Source organism: Gossypium hirsutum, chromosome A11, assembly GCF_007990345.1.
Source record: "Gossypium hirsutum isolate 1008001.06 chromosome A11, Gossypium_hirsutum_v2.1, whole genome shotgun sequence".
Lineage (NCBI taxonomy): Eukaryota > Viridiplantae > Streptophyta > Magnoliopsida > Malvales > Malvaceae > Gossypium > Gossypium hirsutum.
The window spans coordinates 90,897,712-90,922,013 of record NC_053434.1 but is presented as its reverse complement, the minus strand read 5'-3'; the positions used below and the strand labels follow the sequence as shown (position 1 = coordinate 90,922,013).

The 24,302-nt window shown below is 33.4% G+C and overlaps 1 protein-coding gene across 1 annotated transcript; it reads right to left on the bottom strand.

Moving 5' to 3' along the window:
• Nucleotides 1-18,836: 18,836 nt before the first annotated feature.
• On the bottom strand, nt 18,837-20,319 carry LOC107890094 (transcription factor MYB60). The gene is made up of 3 exons (XM_016814607.2): nt 20,024-20,319; nt 19,787-19,916; nt 18,837-19,684 (listed from the first exon to the last, which is right to left on the bottom strand). Exons 1-3 carry the CDS (start codon nt 20,154-20,156, stop codon nt 18,934-18,936), a joined length of 1,014 nt encoding a protein of 337 aa, XP_016670096.1. The 5' UTR covers nt 20,157-20,319; the 3' UTR covers nt 18,837-18,933.
• Between the last annotated feature and the right edge of the window lie 3,983 nt (nt 20,320-24,302).

The following is a 24,302-nucleotide window of genomic DNA, read 5'->3' as shown; positions in this document are numbered from 1 at the left end:
TGTGGATGTTTTGGTTGCCTAAGTATGTATTGTTTTGTGCCTTTGAATTGGGGTAAGTGTATGTGTGAATAATGGTGGCAAATAGCTTGGTAAATAACCTTATTACTGTCCACACGGGTAGACACATGGGCATGTGTGTAGGCCGTGTGTGACACACGATCAGCCCTATGGGCGTGTGATCCAGCTGTGTGGCCCCTGCACCTAAAATGTTGTAAAACAGAGTGCTCAGCATCGAGCACACAAGCATGAGACACGACCGTGTGTCTCAGCCATGTGAAGGACATGGCCTCGTGACACAAGCGTATGTCTTGGCCATATGACTTTAATTTGTTCTTGGGTGATAAACAGAGAGTTACACGAGTTAGGGATACGAGCGTGTGTGACCACACGACCTGCCCACACAGACGTGTCCCAAGCACCGACGTGTGACCCCTATTTTAGCAAAAATTTTCTAAGTATTGTTAAATTTTCTAAGTTCTCGATTTAGTCCCGAACCACTTCCAATGCATGTTGCGGGCCTAATAGGTTCATTTTAGTGACAATATGAATGTATGTGATAAGTTTTAAATTTGGATGGAAATTTACGTATCAATTTTGTATGATTGCTTATGTATAAGTCCTGTAATGCCTCGTACCTTATTCCAGCATCGAATACGAGTAAAGGGTATTACATAGTTTGTTTTGCAATTGAACCCGCCAACAATGAATGCTCGTCTTCGAAATGATATTACTGCTTATCATCAGCTAGATGATGAAAATCTTCACACCACATGGAAACGTTATAAATCTTTACTTCGACGTTGTCCCATGCACGACATTTAATCAAAAACACAAATTGAGATTTTTATAATGGGCTGAATTCACATACAAGGAATCTTGTTGACACATCAGCCAATAGACCTTTGCTGGATTGTACTTATAATGATGTTGTGAGAATTATTGAGAGAATTGCTTAGAATGATTATTAATACCCTATCTCTAGAGTGTGCACAAGCAAAAACTACTCTAGGAGTTATTGAATTGGATGCAATAACCGCACTAAGTGCTCAAGTTTCTTCTCACACAAACATGAGTAAAAATATGCAAGGGACTAGTGGCGTTGCACCTATATAAGTCGCTCAGCAAGTTGATGTTCCTACTTTTGTTGTGAGATTTGTAGTGACAACCATAGCTATGAAGATTATCCATAACATGCAGAGAATGCCTATTATAATAGTAACATCTGCAACAATTCTTATGGTAACTCTTACAACAACTATGCAAGCAACCAATCATTTTGGGGAACTCAGAATGCTGGACAAAATGCTGCGACATTCAAATATGGGAATACATCTACTCAAGGTAATTATAATCCAAGATAAGGGAATTACAATCAACAACAATAGAACTACAATCAACACACTCAAATGCATCCACAACAAGGCCAGACACATCCATACCAAAATCTGATACAGCCACAACACTTTTCAATATCGAATCAACATGTTCATGGACATCGAAAGCAATCATACACTCAAGCTTCTAATTTTGACTCATTAGCAACTCTTGAGACGCTAATGCGGGAGCATAGTACTCTCACGAAAGTTTTCATTTAAGGGAATCCATCTTCCATTCAAGTATTGGAGGTACAATTAGGAAAATTTCCTTCAAATCTAAATACTCGACCACCAAGCTCATTACCTAGTGACACGAAAAAATCCCAATTCGAGGGGGAAAAATCATTGTAAGGTTAGCACTCTTAGGAGTGGTAAACAAACTAGCAAATGGTTTATAGACTTTACTGTAGTACCTAAAGATGTGGATGGAGTGAGCACTGGTTAAAAGATTGAATCAGAAGAGTTTGTCAATGCATTAGATAAAGAAGTTCCACAAATTGTCACTAATAAGCCTAATGTTCGACCTTCGAAATTGTTGACGCAATCAAAGGTGTCGGTGCAAGCAGACGTATCTCTACCTTTACCTTTCCCATAAAGAACAAGGAAGAATGAGCATGACAAGCAGTATCAGCATTTCCTGGACACACTGAAGCAACTGCAAATAAACATTCCTTTAGTAGACGCTCTGGTACAAATTCTAAATTATGGGAAATTTATGAAAGACCTTTTGTCTAAGAAGAAGAAGCTCTCTGATATTGAAACTATTGCACTCACAGAAGGCTGTAGTATTGTTTTGACAAACAAGTTGCCCCCTAAATTAGAAGATTCTGGAAGCTTTACCATCCTATGTTCAATTAGCAATCATTATTTGGGCAAGGCTTTATATGACTTGGGAGCTAGCATTAACCTAATGCTACTATTTACTTTCAAAAATTTGGGAATTGGTCACATGAAATCTACTGTAGTGACATTACTACTAGCTGATCGATCCTTGGGTCAACTTGAAGGGCAAATCAAAGATGTCTTAGTTCGTATGGATAAATTCATTTTTTTGGCTGATTTTTTCATACTTGACTGCAAGGCAGACAATGAGTTTCCCATAATCTTGGGATGACCATTTTTAGCCACCATTCGAAGTTTTATTGATATTTACAGCGGTGAACTAACCATGTGACTTAATAACAAGCAAGTCACCTTCAGTGTTTTTGAATCTATTCAATGCAAGGGCAAAGAAGAATGCCATACTGTCGATGTACTAGATGATCTGATTGAGGAAGAATTCAATGACCAAAGCACTATACTTTCTGAAGAGTTTGTAGTGACATCTGATGTCGAGTCCTTAGACTATTGTGACAACATGGTTGAAGCTAATAATCTTAAACTCAAGCATGGATGGCAGATTGAATCCTTGGACCTAGCCAACAGAACAACCCCAATTTTCAAACCATCTATTGAAGAAGCTCCTGCTCTGGAATTGAAACCACTACCTCCTCATCTGAAATATGTCTTTCTTGGTGATCACAATACTCTCCCAATTATTGTCTCCGCAACACTAGATGTAACTCAAGAAGAGAAATTGGTCCATATTCTTAAGCAACATAAATGAGCTATTGCTTGGAGTATTACCAATATTTAATGTATTAATCATTCTTTTTGCATGCACAAGATCAAGTTGGAGGATGAAGGTAGGTAATTGGTTGAATAGCAAAGAAGATTAAACGAGAAGATGAAGGAAGTTGTCAATAAAGAAATCATAAAATGGCTTGATGCTGGAATTATTTACCAATTTCTAATAGCAAATAGGTAATCCAGTGCAATGCGTACCTAAACAGAGTGGCATCACTGTGGTTCGCAACAATAAGAACGAATTAATTCCTACATGCATTTTCATGGGATGGCGAGTTTGTATGGATTATTGCAAATTGAATGAGGCTATAAAGAAGGATCACTTGCCACTTCCTTTCACTGACCAAATGTTGGATTGGCTTGCTGGAAAGGCCTATTATTGCTTTTTAGACAGCTATTCTGGGTACAGTCAAATTACTATTGCACCAGAGGGTCAAGCAAAAACAACCTTTACCTGCCCTTTTGGTACTTTCACTTTTCACCGTATTCCTTTCAGTCTTTACAACGCACTAGCCACATATCAAAGGTGCATGATGGCAATATTCTCAGATATGATCAAAGACTCTTTAGAGGCTTTTATGGATGATTTCTCAATCTATGGGAATAATTTTGATCATGGTGCTGACAATTTGGATAAAGTATTGAAGCGATGTGAGGACACACATCTTGTCCTGAATTGGGAAAAATATCATTTCATGGCAACTGAAGGCATCGTGTTAGGCCATCACATCTCTAGTCAAGGCATTCAAGTAGACAAAGTTAAGGTAGAAATCATTGAGAAATTACCTCCACCAACAAACGTGAAAGGTATTCACAATTTTCTTGGACATGAGGGGTTTTCTGAAGGTTTATTAGAGATTTTTCGAAAATTGCAAAGCCCTTATGCTTATTGCTGGAATAGAATAAAAAATTGTTCTTTGACGATGCATGTCTGGATGCCTTTATTCAGTTAAAAAAACAGCTAGTGAATGCACCCATTGTCGTTGCACCAGATTGGTCTCAACCTTTTGAAGTTATGTGCAATGAAAGCGACTTTACTGTGGGTACGATTTTAGGACAATGAAAGGGAAAAATATTTCAAGCCATCTATTATGCTAGGAAAAATCTTGCAGAGACTCAATTCAATTATACCACCACAGAGAAAAAATTGATGGTTGTAGTCTTTGCTTTTGACAAGTTTCATTCTTATCTTGTCAATGTAAAGGTTACTGTATTCACTGACCACTCAGTGTTGAGATATCTCTTTGTAAAAAAGGATGCCAAACCAAGACTGAAACACTGGATATTACTGTTGCAAGAATTTGACATCGAGATAAAAGACCGTAAGGGTTCAGAAAATCAAGTTGTAGACCATCCGTCTCGATTGGAAGTTGGCAGCAGAGATGGAAACATACTTCAAATTGTCGATGCATTCCCAGTTAGAAAATATATTTGATATAGATGCAACTCATTGGTATGCGGATTTTGTTAATTATCTATTGTGTGGAAAACTCCCATTGGGTGTCATAGGCCATAAAAAAATTTTCTTCATGACGTAGTGAAGTATCATTGAAACAAGTTGTATTTATTTAAGGTATGCAATGACGACATCATTTGACGTTGTGCTCCGAAAGAGGAGATGCTTTCAATCCTGAAGTATTCTCATGATGCGCCTTATGGAGGTCATTTTGGAGAACTACTGCTAAAGTTCTCCAATCAGGATTCTACTAGCTGTCATTATTCAAATACGCCCACAATTTTATGAATCAATGCGATAGGTGTCAGTGCACCTGTTCTATATCCCAACATAATGAAATGTTGCAGCAGTCAATTATAGAGGTTGAAAAATTCGATGTTTGGGGTATGGATTTTATGGGATCGTTTCTGACTTCATTTCGAAATCTTTATATATTAGAACCTATTGACTATGTCTAGAAGTGGGTTGAATCTGTTACAGTCCCAAAGGATGATGCATAAATAGTGCTAAATTTTTTGACAAGCATATACTAACCCGCTTCGCCACACCAATGGCATTGATTAGTGATCAAGGTACACACTGTCATTGCAACCAAGTGGCAGCAGCACTGAAGAGATATGGAATTAATTATAGCATGGCTACTACTAATCATCCACAAACCAATGGACAAGTCAAAGTATCGAATCGACAAATTAAGAACATTCTTGAGAATATTGTAAATCCTTCGAGGAAAGATTGGACTTTCTGATTGGATGACGCTTTATGGGTATTGCACACAGTATACAAAACTCCATTAGGGATGTCGTCATATCAATTGGTTTTTAGGAAAGCATGTCATTTTCCAGTTAAACTAGAACACAAAGCAATATGGGCAATTAAGCAAGTGAACATGAACTACAAAGCAACTAAAAAGAAAAGGATGTTAGATATCACTGAACTAGAGGAGATTAGGAGAAATGCCTACGAAAACACTGTGATTTATAGGGAAAAGACCAAATAGTGGCATGAAAATATTATTTTACAGTGATAGTTTATTGCGGGTCAACAGGTTTTATTATTTAATTCTCGACTTAAATTACACCCAGGTAAATTGCATTCACATTGGTCTGGACCTTTTGAAGTTGTCGACGTATTACCTCATGGTGCAATCACAATTCGAGATTTATGTGATGGACACTAGTTCAAAGTAAATGGATATAGGCTGAAATACTATTTTGGCAACAGTGATCAAAAGCAGGCAAAGACCATTAAATTGGTCTAAAAGTTTTAATTTTTAATTATTACTCCGTGATTTTAGTTTAATTTATTTATGTTTTTTTTTGAAGTTTTTTTTTCTTCCTTTTTTGCAGATTAATTAGGTACCATTGTCAACGCATTGAAATTTTGCTGTCAATGCATTTCGTAATTATGTACTACCATTTATAACTTATCAAAATTTAGGGAAATTCATATTCCACCATTGGATCAAAAATCACTCAGCCTTTTGATCCTTCTAAGTGGGCACAATTTCTATTAGACACAACTATTAGCACCAGCTTTATATCTCTCCACAAAACAACACGCCTCTCCATCTTCCTCTTTCACTCACAATAAATCCTCCTCCGCTATACTAGCTTTAATGCAATCAAGCAATCATTTTTATTTCCTTTCTCTTATCAAGATTATATCTTTTCAACTTTAAACCTATTTTCCCTTAATAAAAGATGGCAAAAACGAGAGGCTCGATCAAGAAAGCCACCAAATCTACTGAAGAACATTCATCCTCTACTACCGCAGTTCATGAATCGGAATCCCCCAGGCCGGTGTAGAAAAAAGAGCCAGTAATCTTTTTGAATAAAGCAGAAAATAAATGATTTCAAGACAACATGTTGAAGCGAAACTTCCACCTCGAATAGGGCATTTCCCTTTCACAACAACAAGACTTGGGTAAGCAAGTCTACAAAACCATCTCAAAGTTAAAGTGGGAAACTTTTTACACATATCTTGGAAGCTATTCTCTTTCACTAGTACGTGAGTTTTAAAGTAACCTTTATGACAATGAGTTAGAGTTCATTTTTGTTTGAGAAGACTTAATACCATGGGATGCTAAAAAAATTAACGAACTGTACAACACCAAGGTGGATGTAGATGAACACTCCAAGTTCATTGTGGATATCACAGATGAAAAATGAGACCTGTTGGTGAAAGACTTATATGTCGAATGAGTATTGTGGACGAGTTTCCATCAAAAGAATTATATGATATACCGTTGCTTCTTGACACTGCAAAAGCAAAATATGGTTTCATTTTGTCAATTGCAGGCTAAAGCCTTCTACCCATAACACCATAGTCAACCTTGATAGAATGTGTCTAATAAGTTCCATCGTCAAGGGCCAAAAGATTAAGGTCAGTGCAATACTCCACCAAGAAATTACTAATTGCACCGCAAGGCAAATTAGAATCTTGGTTTTCCCATCATTGGTGATGTTATTGTGCCAGCAAAGAGGAATCGTGCCCTGTGATGGTGAGGAAGTCCTGGAAAATAAGGGTCTGATCGATAAAGCCTCTATAGAAAGAATGACTCGTGACAAAGATACGCCGATACTGAAGGAGGTAGAAACAAGCAAGACAAGGAAGGGCAAAACTAAGGCTGACAGCAAACCTGAATTCAAAGACATTATTATGGCGTAAAATGAAAGATGTCAAAAAAATGGTCAGTTCCATTAACAATAGGCAGATTAGGCTTGTCGTTAAAATAAAGGATATAGAGAAATCCTAGAATTTGTTTTATGCTTATATCAAAGCTTGGAACAGTTGTATTATAGCCACATTAAGCCAATTGAGCCCATCCCCACTACTGAAATTCCAAGTGTTTCCACTCATCATTCGAAATTATGAACTCTCATCCACGGATGATGACTTAGAAGACTGAGACAGATCGATGGTATCCCGTCCTAGTGTACAGGTTTCTAATAATGACAAAGAAGAAGAATTTAAGGACATTGAAGAATTCCTGTGAAAGATTGATAGCTTGTTCGAGGATGATATTTTTACTGATCAAGAGGACACTATTATTGAAGAAGAGGAAGTTGTTACTGAAGAAAAGAAGTTGTTGAAGATGAAAAAGAAAAAGAAGAGAAAGATTATGTTGTGAACATTGTCATCGCGCCCGAGTCTTGGATGTAAATATTAATAATTTGGAACAAGATGGAGCGAAACCGATGGAAGTTATTGAGGTAACCAGTGAAGAGCAATACAATTCATTGGCAATTGTGGTCTACATTGGACTAGTCCAGGTGACCTCTCCTACATAAGAAGCAACCGATGATGCTGGGGTAGAACTGAAAACTGATGAGCAATCCGAGGACCACGTGAAGCCCAAAGAAAAGAAGAGAAAGCACTCCAAGTATAAAAAATGAAAGAAGAAGGATAAGAAAATGATGAGGAAGAAACATCGTGCAGCCACAGCGATGGCTGAGGATAATTGAGTTAGTTTATTTTAAGCTTTTGCTATAGTATTCATGTAGTGCATATAGTTGTAAGTTTTATTTTGATAAAGTACACATTTTTATTGCATTTTCATGTTAGTGTATTGGGGATAATGCAAACTTTAAATACACATGGGGCTTGAAAATGCACCCACATTTCAAATTTTTTTCAGTAATGAAGCATGCAAGGTTTAATTATAGTTAATGAAAATTGTTTCAAAATTTTTGTTACATTCGATTCTTAATTCTTAAATCATGTGAATTATCAACGAATGAGTTTGATAAATCTGATAGAAGGTTGTAGCTTCAATTCTTTGATGAATGGATTAGGTTGCATTAGTAATGGATAACTGCTATCATTCCTTAAATCTTGAATGAATCTACCTTTTACAGTTGCCTATATATATATAGTTGTAAATTAGAGACACTCCAAAGTGGGTGTAGTATGGAATGTTAAAGAGGGAACATTCCAATACAAGTGTTAGAAAAAATAAATTTCGCCAAAGGCTGTCACTACATGAGTGTGTCGGCGCAATTACGTACTCCCTAGGGTTTGTTGCACTGCATCGTTACTTCTCAGGAACAATGGTATAGTAATGAAATGATATTCCTTTTTCCAAAAAATATATAATATATAAATACTTAGTATTGTACAATAAATATTGTATTAGTAGATAAAACTTAGGGTTTGAAGCATGATGCTAGCATTGATAAAGTTGCAACCTTATTCATTCATACTTATGTATTGTCGATGCAATATTCTTTCATCTGAATGTGATTCATTCATTGGGAATTGAGAGGGTTTAAGTTGCTAGAATGATCCCTTAGTAAAATTTTTGTAGCCTTGCTAGTTTCTATTTTACTTGAGGACAAGCAAAAACTCAAGTTTGGGGGTGTGATAACACTAGAAAGAACATAGGTTTTCCTCCTTATTTATTGGTTAAATTGTTCCTATTTAGTTATCCTTAGCATATATTTTAGCATTTTCAGTTTAGTAAATTGCATTTTATAACTCAATAAATCCTAGCCTATTTTATCCTTAATTTTACTATCCTTTTGCATTAATGTCGCTGCATGACTTAATTTCATATTGCCTCCAGAATTATTACCACACTTGATAGCTGTCCAGATAAGAACGAAAAATGCATGAGCTGTCCAGTCTAGTATAACCAACCTATACGTACAGGGACAGAATAATTCTGAGGAAAGGACACCTTTACTGTTGAAGGAGGACATAAAAAAGGTTGACGTAAGACGAAAAATAGAAGGGGGGATAGCTTTTTCTTAACCATCATCTTCTTCATCCTACCTTGTAGCTTGCGGCTATGGCAGCTTAAGCCTCTCACGGGTGAGCCAACGTGAAAATTGATGCAGATTAGCTTCTAACGAGGTGGTTTAAGTACAATACAAGAGGGAATAAAGAGTTGTCTAGGAATAGTATTCTTCACTCTATTATTTCTTATTTCTTTCTAAATGTTGGTGATTACTCTCTATTTTATGTTTGTATGGAAATACACATGAGTTCTTGGTTAAATGTTATCTTATTCAATCTTGCTTTTATTGTTTAATCTTGGGGTTTGAATGTTAAGAAAATGTTATTGCAGTCACTGGCACTGGAAAATGCAATGACAGTTCGAGCCAACAAGCATTATAACGGAAGTTGAATGAGAATTAGGGGAATTTAGTCCACTTGTTCTTAATAGTGCAATATTGCCATCATCGGAAGGTGGGGTTAATGTGCATGTTTAAGTCTCAAATTAAATAGAGGAGTGACACTTGGTAAGATATATGTTGAAATTTATTACCTCGACAATCACCTATCCTTTTATACCTTGTGAGCACTTAGTATTTTGCTGAAGATTCATGCTGGGGATCCTAGTTTATCATTATTATATTATATTTTATTGTTTTCAAGTTGTTGCTCTGAAAACTATCCTCACAATTTATCTTGTTTCTATCTAGTTATTGTACCGACATTAATAGACAAAAGGAAACCATCCCTGTGGGATTGATATCTGACACCCTCACATCTGTCTACTATACTTGCATCGACAGTGTACACTTGCACATTATTGTTGTGACATTAAACAGCCGATCACCCCCTTTACCCATACAACCCTCCACATTTTTACCTATTATCTGATAAACTAGATTAGTTTGATTTGTACCAAAGCTCCTCTTATCTTTATCCCATCCACTTCCATCCTTATCTAACTACTACCTCCAGAATCCTCTCTTAGCCATCTATTAATAATTAGCACCACCCTTCGCGATGGTGCCCTCAATGACAAGTCCCAACCAAACACCATCTCCTGTGTCCCAATTGTTAATCGTACAGGGCAAAAACCTTCCCCACACCTCATTCTTCCACCAAAAAAAAAACCAAACTTTCATACTAGAAAAGCTCATATGTAGAATTATTTTGCTAAAAAACAGCCCGCTTCTTTCTCTTTAATGGGAGACGGACATCTAACACCACCCTAATCCTAATAAATTTCCTCACCCTTTTTGTCACTAACACAACATCATACTCTAAAAATTTACCAATAAAATTCTTGAATTGCCGCGCCATTCCCTCCGTCATAAATCCAATTGGCAAATTATGAACCAGTATCCAAAATAGAGAAAAAAAGAAGGGAACTTGATCTGAATGCTCACCCTTCGCTACCTTATGTTACACAATCAGATGCCTATTAAAGAACCAAGGCATTCCATCCATTATACTTTTAAAACTAACTACATTATAAAAATGAAATAGAATACGCTAATCACCAATTTTCGTAATGGTCATGCCTCCCGACGGATGCCATAAATATGCCAAAGTATTCCTCAATGATGGAAAGTACACAACACTGCCCTTAAGCACCCGTTCTACCAAAAAAAAGCTATAATCCTCACCATTTATGACATCATCCCCCACTGCCTCCATTGGATCTTTCTGCTCATCTTCAAGATGAAGATTAGCCATGTAGCAACCCAAAAGTTAGTGGTGTCAAAAACCGTGGTCTCAGGATTCTATTTTCCAATGAGAAATTTAGTAAATATTATTTATTAATATTTATGAGGGCTTTACGATATTAAACTCAAGCTTGGTCTAATAATTTTGGTTATTTGGAAAGTTAGACTGTAACATCCTGATTTAGGTCCTAGTCAGAATAGTGGTTTTGAGACCACATATCTGAAATAAAAATAATTATTTCATGATTATTATGAGGTCTAGAATTAGAATGTATGCTTGTGTAAAAATTTCTTGGAGAAATTCTATGACTAAGATGCTTAATTTGACATTAGGGACCAAATTGCAAAATATGCAAAACTTGAGTTCTAGAAGCTATTAGCATAAAATTGAGTTGGATTATATATTAGAGGTCCTCAAATAGTAATTTGACCAATTTCTAAAAATTTGGACAAAAATGGGCATGCATGGGTAAAATTTTAAAGAAAGGCCCTAACGGCATTTTGGTCATTTGGTTAATTAAAGAATAAAAATGGAAAAATCAAGAAAAAATGTTGTCCATCTTCTTAATGGTGTGCCAAAAATTCAAGGGGCTCCATAGCTAGGGTTTTCAACATTTCAAGCTTGATTGTAAGTGCTCCCCAGCCCTGTTTTTGATGTTCTTTATATTTTTGAGATCCTTAAACCATGTTCTAGCCTTTTCTACCTTTATTTTAAGCTAATGTTCATGTTCAAAACTTACCCATGTGTGAAATTTTGTATTTTCGTGTTTAATGGAGGAATATAAAAGTTTGATATATGATAAACATCTTTTGTCAAGTGGTTTTCCATGAAAACACCTAAAAAGGGGTCAAGTTGTAAAAGATGTAAAAGTGGGTAGTAGAAAAGTGAAATAAAGAAAAATGTAGGTTGTTATAAGCTAGATTATAACTCAGCTAGGCTTTGCAAATCAAGGGAATGCATGTATTTCATTATACGAGCTTAGGGACTAAAACGTAAAAAAATGTAAAGTTAGGGGTAAAAAGGTAATTTTGCCATAGAGTAAGTTTACGGGCTGAAATTGAAAAATTTTATGAATTAATAATTTAATTTGTTTATATAGACTCGAAAAGACCAATTTCGGAAGTAGATCGAGGAAAACAAAAGGTTTTGGAATAGTCAGAATCCAAACCCGAGACATCATTCAAGTAAGTTCGTGTAACCTGATTGGATGTTTATGCATGTTGACTTTAATTGTTTTGTTGAATTGAATGTGAAATGCATAAATAATGAATTGTATGAAAATGCTCAAAATGGGTTAGAATCCGTTTGAATATAGAATTCCGATGGATAGGTCACTTCTCACGAGAAATGAGATCCTGCATGTGTTTCAAAAGGGATTTAGCTCAGACGGGTAAACCACTGATCTTATAATGGAAAGGTTTTAGCCCAGATGGGTAATCCTGAAACGAGCCTATTGAGCATATGTTTCAATTAGGATTTAGCCTGGACTGGTAATCCTAGTTGACTAGATTTAACCTAGACTGGTAATCCAGATTAGACTCTGTAGGGAATTCTTTGTCATATAAAGAATTTAGCCTGAACTGGTAATCCGAAAACCCCTTAGAGTACATGATACAGCTAGAATTTAGCCTGGACTGGTAATTCTGCTGTAAAAGATACGGCTTGAGAGTGTACCGGATAGGGTACTATTGGAGATAAATTGACGGCTAGAGCGTACTAAGTGATGAAATATCCATCGAGAATTCAATGATTCACTAGATAAAACATTTGTAAATGACATGAGAAATGTGAAATTGAATATGTATATGATGTGATGAACTCATCTATGAATCTTGAAAATTATGTGACTAACTTGTTCCTTAAGTGTATTTGTTTAAGGAAAATTATTTATAATTGACGGATAACATGGCTTATTGTGATTATGTGTTTCAAATGATCGGTAAGTTTACTTTCCATTTTATGAACTCACTAAGCATGTAATGCTTACCCTCTTTTTACGTTTCCCTTTCTTATAGAGCATTTGGACTCGTGAAGGTTGGAGGACGGTGGGAGTTTGATCACACTATCGGCAATCTTGTTTTGGGTATAAAAGAACTATTTATTTTGATATAATGGCATATATAGGGTAACTTATCTTTTGGTTATATGTGTCATTTAAATCAGCCAAGTGTAATGGCTCATGGTGGTTGATGAATCATTTTTGTACATGGCCATGAGATATGGCTCATATTTTACTATTGGGTTGTAATCCTTATTAATCATGTATTATACAATGTGTTCATGTTGATTTGGTTGCTTGTGAATGATGGATGTAAGGTAAGGCATGTTTATTTGGTGAATGATCCATGATCAATGAGTATTGTCACAATAATGTTATAAGTGTGTAAAGTTGGAAAAAAGGATAAAAAAACCTAGAGGTTATGAATTGGTATGAAAAGATTAAGAAATGCATGTAAAAATTGGGATAGTGCATGGAGGCATTACGAGCATAATTTAATCATGGATTTGGATATTGGAGTAATTTAAATGTGTTTTGTTGTATGCTGAGAACATGTATAAATGAATGACTTAATAGTGTGATGCTGCCTCTGACGATCTCCAATTCCGAGCAAACCTGACAACACTAAAGAAAAAGAAAGGAAGGGAGTAAGCTTTATATCTTAGTAAGACTGTATGAAAAATAATAAGAAATTATCAACTTGCTCCTCAAGGTAATACAACCATATTTGCACTTTTACTTATGTTCAGATCAAGCTGTTTCCTCGAGTCATAGTCACTAAATTATTTATATCTGGAGCTACAGAACTCCAAATTAAGATCCACTAATTTTTCCAGAAACTAGACTCACATATATTCTTACCATAAAATTTTCAAAACTTTTGGTTCAGCCAGTTAGTACAGTTTATTCCTTAATTTTACCCATTTTTTGCTACCCGATAGTTTCGACCCCTCTTCACTAAAAATTAATTATCTCATAATACGAGATTCGACTGATGTTCTCATTTATTTCTCTTGAAAATTGACTCATTAAGAATTTTAAAAATATAAATTATAACCTATAAATATTTTTTTTACAATTTTGAATGATTTGCTCAAATCATAACAGGGGATTTCGAAATCGTTCTGACTCTATTTCTCACAAATTCAAATATCTCATAATATGAAATTTCCTTTGCTTACAATGTTTCCTTTATAAGAAACTAGACTCGGTTAGTTTTAATTCCATATTTCATTCAATTTTTAATTCTCTTTTCACTATTTTGGTGTATTTTCCAATTTGGACTAATGCAGTTGTCCCAAAACTATTTAGTATAAAATAATGGTAACTAAGCTTATAACACCTTTACAAACCATTTTAAACATCATGGTAAAAATACATATTGGTACATCATAAGCATAGAACCATAATCATAAGGTCATCAATATTTCATTCTCATAGGCATAGCTTACTTATTTCCATCCTTACCAAAGATGCATCATTTCATGATAGTAATAGTATTTGAGCTTCAAGTACATACCTGTACCTTTTCAACATGCTCATATACTTACCTTTTTGCCTTCATCAAAAACTTTGAACTACCCATTGAACTACTTGGAATACTATAAGATATTCAATAGGCCTCAAACATAGGTTAAGATACCGACGCCATGTCCCAGACATGGTCTTCTTACATTGACTCACACATCAAAGTCGATGCCATGTCCCAAACATGCTCTTACACTAACTCTCATATATCGAGGCCGAAGCCATGTCCCAAACATGGTCTTACACTGGCTTACATCTGTCGGTGCTGATGCCATGCCCCAGACATGGTCTTACACTAGCTTTCATATCTCGGGGCCGATGCCATGTCCCAAACATGGCCTTACACTGCCCCAGACATGGTCTTACACTAGCTTTCATATCTCGGGGCCGATGCCATGTCCCAAACATGGCCTTACACTAGCTCTCGTCTCAATGCCGATGCCATGTTCCAGACATGGACTTACACTGACTCTCATAATTTGGCCGATTCATGTCCCAGACATGTCTTACATTAGCACACATGTCACCCAAATGTCATGGCATGAATATCCAATCTATTCTCAAAGTTTAGTTGGGAGTTTATCACGTTAAGTCCTATCATACATTTCTCATAGCCACATTCAAACATTTCATGCAAAGTTAATCATTCCGTGCATAATAACGATAAAGCTGTAATATTTACGCACAACTTACTCGTTTCAATAGAATATCATATTCCATCAAATTTCCAATGCATTCAATCATCACATAAATGTTATTAACATTTGGCATCACTTTCTCATATACAATATCATCAATATAAAATTCAATACAATCATAGCAAGATAGATTTCAAGTATATTAACAATAACATGGAAATCATGCTTATTTGATCACACAGACTTATCTCGAATGCAATTTTAGCTAATTACATCATTTTAGTCGATAACCTTATACTTTTCGATTTAAGCTCGAATCTCGGTTCCTTGATCTAAATTGATAAAATTTACTGCTTTAATCATCACATTAACCAAGACATTCCATAATTTATACTTTGGCAAAATGACCATTTTACCCCTAGACTTTTACAAAAATTACGATTTTACTCCTAGGCTCGTAAATCGATTTTTATCGAATTTCTTCATTAATCAAGCCTAGCCAGATTTATTTTAAGCTTATAGCAGCCCACAATTTCATTCATTTCACACCCTTATCACCTTTTTATCAACTTTTACAAAAAGGTCGATTTAGGTGTTTTTCATGAAAATCCTTTCACAAAAGTTGTTTATTACACAACCATGACTTATTTTATTCCATAAAAATTCAGCAAACAACGTAAATATTCACATGGAAAAACCCTAGGCTTTCAACCATTTTGAAAAATAATCCCCCCATTAGCTAGATTAAGTTACAAGGGTTCCAAAAATACAAAAATCATAAAAAAATAACCATCAAAATCACTTACTTGCAAGGGAACTAAGTGGCTAAAAACTTAAGCTCTCAAAACCCCATGTTTGCTGCCATTTTAGGTGAAAAAAGAAGAAGAAGAAATGAAAAAGATGACAACTTTTTCTTTATTTTATTTTATTACCAAAACAAGTCACCAAATGTCACCAACTATTGAGTTTTCAACTTTTCTTGTCCCTATGGCCGGCCATCACTCCCCAAATGGCTTATTTGCACTATAAAGACCTCCAATTTTGATTCTCTAGCTATTTAACATATTTGGATAGTAAAACAAAACTTTTGCCCTTTATGTGATTTAGTCCTTTTTCGCAATTAAGCTCACGAACACTAAAATTAATTCACCAAAATTTTCATGCACTCATATAATTATGCTATAACACAAAAAATAATATTAAAATAATTTTTTGACCTCGAATTTGTGGTTTCAAAACCACTATTCCGACTAAGCCTTATTTTGATATGTTACAGTACCTAACATTGACCTAGATTCCTCAAAACAGAAAGGAAAATATAAATTCATCGACAAATAAGTCAGAGTTTACGGTTTGTATTTCTATAACCCAAACCTTTTCAATTATTGCATTCACAAATAGCGTTGCATGGTAATGACATACGGTAAGCTAGAAATGTTAGAATGTGCTGAATTGAACTGATTCAAATTACTTAGTTGTGATAAAGACTAAATTGAATAGACTTGAAAATATGATATATTGTTATAATTGTGCAATTGAGTTCAATTAATGACGAAGTGATGAATTATGCTATCACATATGTGATTTAATGATTGGTTGATGAAATTATATTGTAGAACTAAGAAATTGAGTATAATGAAATTGAAATAAGGGCAGATAATATATATTAGTTTATAAGCTTGGTTCAAGATATGGAAATAGATTGAATAATTAGAAGATGTAATAGGGCTTGTATATTGACATGTTAAAATGCATTATAACATTTATAATATGTTTTATTGTTCAATTATAGAAATACCACTAAGTTACTCAACATCCGATTTTGTTTTCCGTGTACAGGTTAGGTACTATTCAGATTGTACGCGACTCAACATCCAGAGATAATCCTGAACTCAATCGTTGGTGAAGTCCTTATTTTGATGTCGGCATGTACATAGAGATTCTTGGGTTTAGAATGTTGGTTTTTATATTGGATGGTTAGTTAAATTTTTATGTCTTTATAGCTATATATATATGGAAGGTATTTTGGTAATGATCTAATGGTTAATAGATTGAAACTTGTATTTCTTGGTAACTGCCTAATGTGGTCTTGAATGAGTTGGTTACATGTTTTGTTTGATGGTTAATGGTTACTTGAGTTGGTTGATACATATTATGCTTTAGTTATGTTAGTATGGAGTGGATAGCAGTTAAGTTATAAGTATGCTACTATTTTGTTAGCTTTGGTTGTTTGTGTATAGATGGTAAGGTCATGATGTAAAGCCATATGAATTGGTTTTATGTTTAGGTGTTCAAATTTGGCATGTTTGATCAAATCCTCATGGTTGCTTGGATTTGAATATGGAGGTGCCATTTTGGGTATATTGGTTAGGACATGATTTAGCCTAATTTGATGTGTTTTTGATAAGGGTATTGCTTTATGCAAATGGTATAACTTGATGCTTAAGTTTGGATAGATAAAATGGCTTGAATTTTAAGTTTCTTCATGTGTACATGAGCTGACACATAGTCTAGCACATGGTTGTGTGGTCTAATATTTTTAGGTGCAAGTTTCATACAGCCTAACACACAACATGCGACATGGCCGTCTGTACCAAGTCAGAAAGTTACATGGTCTGAAAACATGAGCGTGTGGAGTAACCGTACGGGTGTGGGGTAGTCGTACGGGTGTATGGGTAGCCACACGACCATGTCTGGAGCCACACAGTTGAGGCTCTGTCACACAGCCGTGTGACCCCTATTGTTAAGTTTTTCTCATCTATTTGTTTTTGATTCAAATTGATCCATGTTCAACCCCGATTTGTTTCAAAGCTTCCATATAGTAAATATTTACCTAAAATGGATTGATTAACACATTTATCATGCATGTATGTAATTGTCTTAATCTGTATTTGTGGTCATGATTTATAAATTGTTTGGAATTGTGTGATATTTGTTCGTAACATTCTTTTGCTAAGGTTCGGCGACCAAACCAGTTGAGAGGTGTTATAAGCCAAATCCTCTTCCATTACTCTTCCTTGAAAATAAAGCCAAACCACCCAAGAAATCATAACCCTAGCCAACTACAAACCGTCCCCCCAAACAACATGCAACTAGATAGACGAAAAAACTAAAGAGACGTGCTATGGAGTAGACTTCAAAGCTAAGATGATTTTTAGACTTTCTGAGTTAAATTAAAATTATTTTATATGATTTATTTAATTGAATAGTTATATATTATACTTTATTCATATAAGATAATAAGCATTAAATTGTGTAAATTAAAAAAAAAGGATGACAATTTATTTAATTTTAAAAAATAATTATGAAATATAGAAGACAATATTCTGAATGAATATAGGATGAATTATATAATTATATCTACTCAAAATTATAAAATAGTATAAAAGTTAATTTTACACCAAATCTTTCCTCATAGAGAGAGACTCCAATTAACTTGCTGCAAAAGTAGGAATGTATTATAAAGCCTTCCAAGGTTTGAAGTTATTGAGACCCTCATTTATTTGCCACTAAGTTCTGATCAGCCTAAAGTTGTGTGGCGTTAATTTAACTTAATAATATCTTATATATTTAGTGATACCTTCTATCTCTTTATGTCCTTGTTCTATGCATTCTCCAATGAAAACCCAAAAATAGTCAAATACATTCAAAGAAGATGAAGAATTTGATCATGTAAAGATGGGACAATATATATTTCCATGAAACAATTTCACAAATCTGAAACCCAGCTTGCTGATTTTGAGTGCTTAGAAAATAATCATTTATGCTTTATGATCAAGAGAATTAAATAACCCAAACTTTTCTTCCTTATTTTTCTTCATTAATAAAAGCTTGAAACGAAATGAAGCTAAGAGAGAGGAACAAAGAAGGTAAAAAAGAAAACACTTAGAAGACTGAAGACAGTTCCATCATCTGATTCATCTCTTCTACTTGACCTGAAGAACTCTCATCAAAAAGCCACTTCTCAAGAAACGATAATGGCGGATTATTCTTATTATTGTTGTTGTTGTGATGATCAACTTTTTGCTTCTTATAATTCTCTGGGGCCATTGCAACATTGACCTTGTCACCACCACCACCACCACCATCATCATCATCATCATCATCATCACCATCATCGTCATTTCCTGAATCTTGACAAGCACCCTTTGATGTAGATTCACAAGTAGACTTGTCCCATACAACATTGTTAATGTTCTCAAACGATAAAATCGACTTAAACTCTTCATGGGAGATCAAATTGCCGCCTTCTTGTTCAGCTTTGGGTTTATATCCAGCTGAAGAATCAGCATCTAAGCTGGTATTTTGATCCCATTTCTGATATTGAGAAGTATCCTTGAGAGGTAGAGAGCTATTATTATCATTAGTTATCTTTGGTGATGATCTCATCCAACCTTGAAGAAGCCTAGAAATATTCTCAGTGCTTGAAGCATATGTTGAAGAGACTTGATTTAGCCCAAGAGCACTAGTACTTGAAGAAGTTGAAGCAAATTCTAAGCTGCTCTTTCTCTCAATTGAAGGGTGGGGGTCCAAAGCTGACTGAAACTTGTTTAGTTTCTTCTTCAGGTGGGTGTTCCAGTAGTTCTTTATATCATTATCTGTCCTTTGTGGTAGGTATGAAGCAATTGCTGCCCATCTACGTATAAACAAACAAACAAAGAATATGATCCACTGGAGAACTTAAAGAAGGTAAACGAATGGAGTATAAATAGAATCAAAGAAGATGTTTGAGGATTACTTGTTACCCAATAAAGCTTGCAAGTGAATTATCATGCCTTCTTCATGAGGAGTGAAGTTCCCTCGCTTGATGCCTGGTCTCAGATAATTAGTCCATCGAAGCCTGCAACTTTTGCTGCATCTCAATAACCCTTTAAACAAAGGTTGGTTTGAATCAGCCAAAAGAAACCATGGAATCCCCATTTTTTTATTGAACTTATAAACGCTAAAAAAGAAAGTGGGAATTGGTGTAAAATACCAGTATTAGTGGGTACTGATCTCCAATTCCCTGGACCATGTTGTTGGATGTAAGAGACAAGTATGATATCTTCCTCAGGGGTCCATGGACCTTTCTTGATACCAACTTTATCACAGCAAGGAGGTCTTCCCATGGCTTTTCTTCCAAGCCGTTTTATTATTATTCAGCTATGGAGTTTTGAAATAGTGATAGAGCCATGTGAGTGGTATATAAGTAAAAGAGAGAGAGAGAGAGAGAGAGATGCCCTTAGAAAAGGGTTTTCTTACACCAATTTTGATCTACTTTGCTGAGTCAGTAACCCCTTTTATTAACTTCATCTTAAATATTATAGTCAATCAAGAAAACAAAAGTCAGAAGAAAAATATTTAAAATATATATTTTGAAATGAATCCCTACTTAAGTAGTGGCAATTATATAATCTTCTCAAATGGCACTTTCTCACTTTTCTAAACTCACATGTAGCACAGCTCATCATAAAAGGTCAAGGCGATTGACACTTATCACTTCTCACTATGGCCTATTTTAATTTATGTCATCTCCCTTTCTCTTTTATCACTAAATTATTGTGTGGCTAATCATAGGTTTCGTTTTAAAAACAAAAATTATTTAAAATTGAATAAAAAATATTTTATTTAAATGGATTATTAAATTCGGATAAAATCTCCATATAAAATAGAAGTTTTAATGTCTTCCTATATAACACGTGATTAAATTTCAATTATGAGACCTTCACAATGATTATATTTTAGTTTACATCCCTCTATTTCCTTTTCTTTAAAGGTTATATAAAAATTGTTAAATTTTAGTTTTGACCCTTAAATTATATTCAAATTTAAAATTTAATTTTAATAATTTTTTTTTACAAAATATGGTACTTCAATTTTTATAATGTCATTATTATAATTAAATTGATTATGTGAATTTTAAATTTTAAGAATAGTTAACACTGTTAAAATTTCCTATTAAATATAAATCTATTATAATATTATTCTTTTTTTTCTTATAATTGCTAAGTGAATATTTCTTTTTAATTTCAAAATGTCACATTAACAAATTTAAGAAAAAAATTTTAATCAAATTAATTAATAGACTTAAATATTTTATTTTTAACAAATAAAAAATTTAAATTTCAAATATAAAAATACACATCAACTTCAAGCATCTTGTAGCATTTAAATTATTTAGGCCAAAAAACTATACTAAAGCTGAGTTGAAAATTATACTAGATTTTATTTATTAATTTGGGTGGTAAAGTTCGACTTAAATGACTGTTTAGTAATAAAAAATTGTTTAAATTTAAATTATAAAATATATTAATATTAATGTATTTTTAATGTTTTTAAACAATGATGGGAATTTTCAAACTAATTCATATAAGAATCTATATCGTTTAAATATTTCAATAAAAGATTATTCGTTAAAAATAATTATTAACTTCAATGTAAAAATAAATAAATTAAATTTGGGATAAATATTAAATTTATACATGAACCTTGATTCAATGTTCAATGTTATACATGAACTTTGAGTTTGTACGATTTTATACATGAAATTTTGATTTAATTCAAAATTTACAAATTAGTAATAATATTATCGAATTAGCACAATTTTACGTTGATATATTACATACACAAACAATTATATTACTTCGATATGAAAATAATTGCATTTACTTATTTTTTTTAAGTGTGTACAATTGAATCAAAATTAGCGTTTTATATATACATTTATACCAAAATTCAAGTTTCACATGTATAGTTGCTCCAAATCAAAATTCATTAATTTTCATTTTATGCTATTGTGAATTTGATGAGAATAGGTTATTAAATAAAAAGTAAAATTATCTTTTTTAAATTTCTTAAAAATTCTTATATACATAACACACTTAATTACTCTTTTGAAAAAATTGATTACTCTTTTAAATCTTATGTTGATGTTAAAGTAGGGGCAAATCCAAAAACAAAATTTAGGAGCGGCCGGAATTGAATAATAAATTTTTAAAGGGATTAAACATAATGTATTAATTTATTATTCATAATTTTTAAGTGATTAAAAATACTTTTCGTCATTTAGGGAGCAAAGTACAATTTTATCATAAAATAATTTTTAATTTTATAATTTTATAGGGGATTTAAATAGTAATTTTCCATGTGAGGGGATCAAGATTCCTGATGTTCAAATTCGCCCTAGTTAAAGTATATATAATTTTTTAGCATCATAAAAAAAATTTAATATAAAATTTAAAATATGTTGACTTTAATTTTTATTCAATTAAATTAGGAACCTACAAAAATAATTTATGAGCTTGTTTAATCAAAGAGTAGTAATTTAAGGAGTTTTTTTTTAATATATAAAACTCTAAATATCATTAAAGCACGCATAAAAAGGTAATTTCGATAAATAAATTTCGATAATTATTTCAATTGAATTGTAGTTTGATTGTTGATTAGGCTGGCCCAAACCCAAGCTGTGAGTAATCCTAGTTCTTTTCTCCTTTTTTTTTTGTTTTTTCTGAAGTAACCCTAGTTTTTATACTGCTAAATAATGTGATTAGATTTTTTTTTTGGCCAATAATGTGATTAGATCTAGATTATAGAAACCCTAATATTCTAATTGGTGAATTCTAAGATCATTCATCTAGTTCCACTAATTGATGGTCCACCTGGACGATGGGCAATTGCAAGATTTAATTTTTGTACTAATTTATTTTTTATAATTTATTTTTTTACATTTCATTTAATATATCAATAATAATTGGGTTTTAAACTAGACATTTTTACTTGATGGTTTTAATATCCTACGTAAAAATGTGCACATTAAATGTTTAGGTAAAAAAAATGCATATTAAATATCTAATTCACATGTAAATATTTATTATCTACATTATTATTTAAGTTATTAATTGAATTGGTTTCACGATTCAACTGAGTATCAATTCGATTAGAGAAATTATAAAAATATTTTTTTTCGTATTTAAAATAAGTTATATTATTCGAGATAATTTTAGTACTTTTATTTAATAAACAAGAAAAAAATCAATTTTGAGGGATTTGAACACACACAAATAAATTTACTATTCAACCCAAGCTTTATTTTAACTTTTTTTTATACATTTTAAATTTTTTTGGTACACTTTTTTTTATACATTTTTGTTATACCCCCATCGGTGTCAAGACACATAACAAGCTAGAAAGACACCCAATCAATAAGCCAGTTGCCAATAAACTCGAGGGTCACCCACAAGCCTTGTAACACCCCATACCTATCATAGACATTATGATCGAATTGTGAAGGTCACATTACACGTGAAAATAATCTTGCTTAATTTTTGGTGAAAGGCTCGTTTAACTAAAAAATAACAAGATTGCTTAAAACGTTGAAAACGTAACTATTATGAAAAACCCATGAGTACTTTGATGAAAAACCGCATGTTATTTGCTTTGTTTAAAAAATATATGGACCCAATTCATTTGTGAGTTAAAACATTGTAATGACTTAGTAAAAAACTTTACAATGGAAAAAACATTATAGCGACTCAGTCCTATAAAACCTTAGTCCTTTGTTAATCATGTTGTTTTGTCTTCAACACCGATTAAAATTAAGTCTTTTGTAAATCAAATACCAAAATAAATTTTAAAGTCCCAAACAAAAATTAAAAGTCTAAAAAGTCCAAAGAAAGTCCAAAACATACTTAAACACAATATGCAACCCAATACTGTGAAAACCAAGCTCCAGAGTTACTGTCCAATCTTAAGCCTGAGGATCACCTGGAATGAAACATACAAACACATGAAATTTACGCCCAGTGTGTGATTTAACCCACGTACCAAATATACATATAAAGTTTGTATCAGACCAAAATTTCTTATCATATATCTTATAACATATCAGAGGTTATCATATCCCATAACAGAGCATATCATATTTCATATAAAAAAATATCATAGCATATCCTACCCTCATCTGCTACACACCTCTCCGTCCAACCAATCACACCAATTAGGACTAATAGATTCCATCCATCCAATCACACCAATTTGTAGTGATATGCCACTCATAAATATGCAGTTGAGTTGCTAGACAGAAATTTGTGATCTAACCAGCATTATTGCAGTAAAACTGGCTTATACACTTCCTCCAACATATCAAACCCACCCCAGATCATATGTACGAACACGCTAACATATACAAATACGTATCATATAGCTTATGTAGCATTCATGTCTAAACATATATTTACAGAACATAACATAATACATAATATATACAAAGTTGTAAC

Excerpts from the sequence above, each read along its gene's own strand:
- LOC107890094 (XM_016814607.2), bottom strand. The coding sequence starts at position 20,156 with ATGGGAAGACCTCCTTGCTGTGATAAAGTTGGTATCAAGAAAGGTCCA. Across the intron at positions 19,917-20,023 it reads ATCAGTACCCACTAATACTG|GGTTATTGAGATGCAGCAAA; the intron begins GTATTTTACACC and ends CTTTGTTTAAAG. Across the intron at positions 19,685-19,786 it reads CAAGCTTTATTGGGTAACAA|ATGGGCAGCAATTGCTTCAT; the intron begins GTAATCCTCAAA and ends GTTTATACGTAG.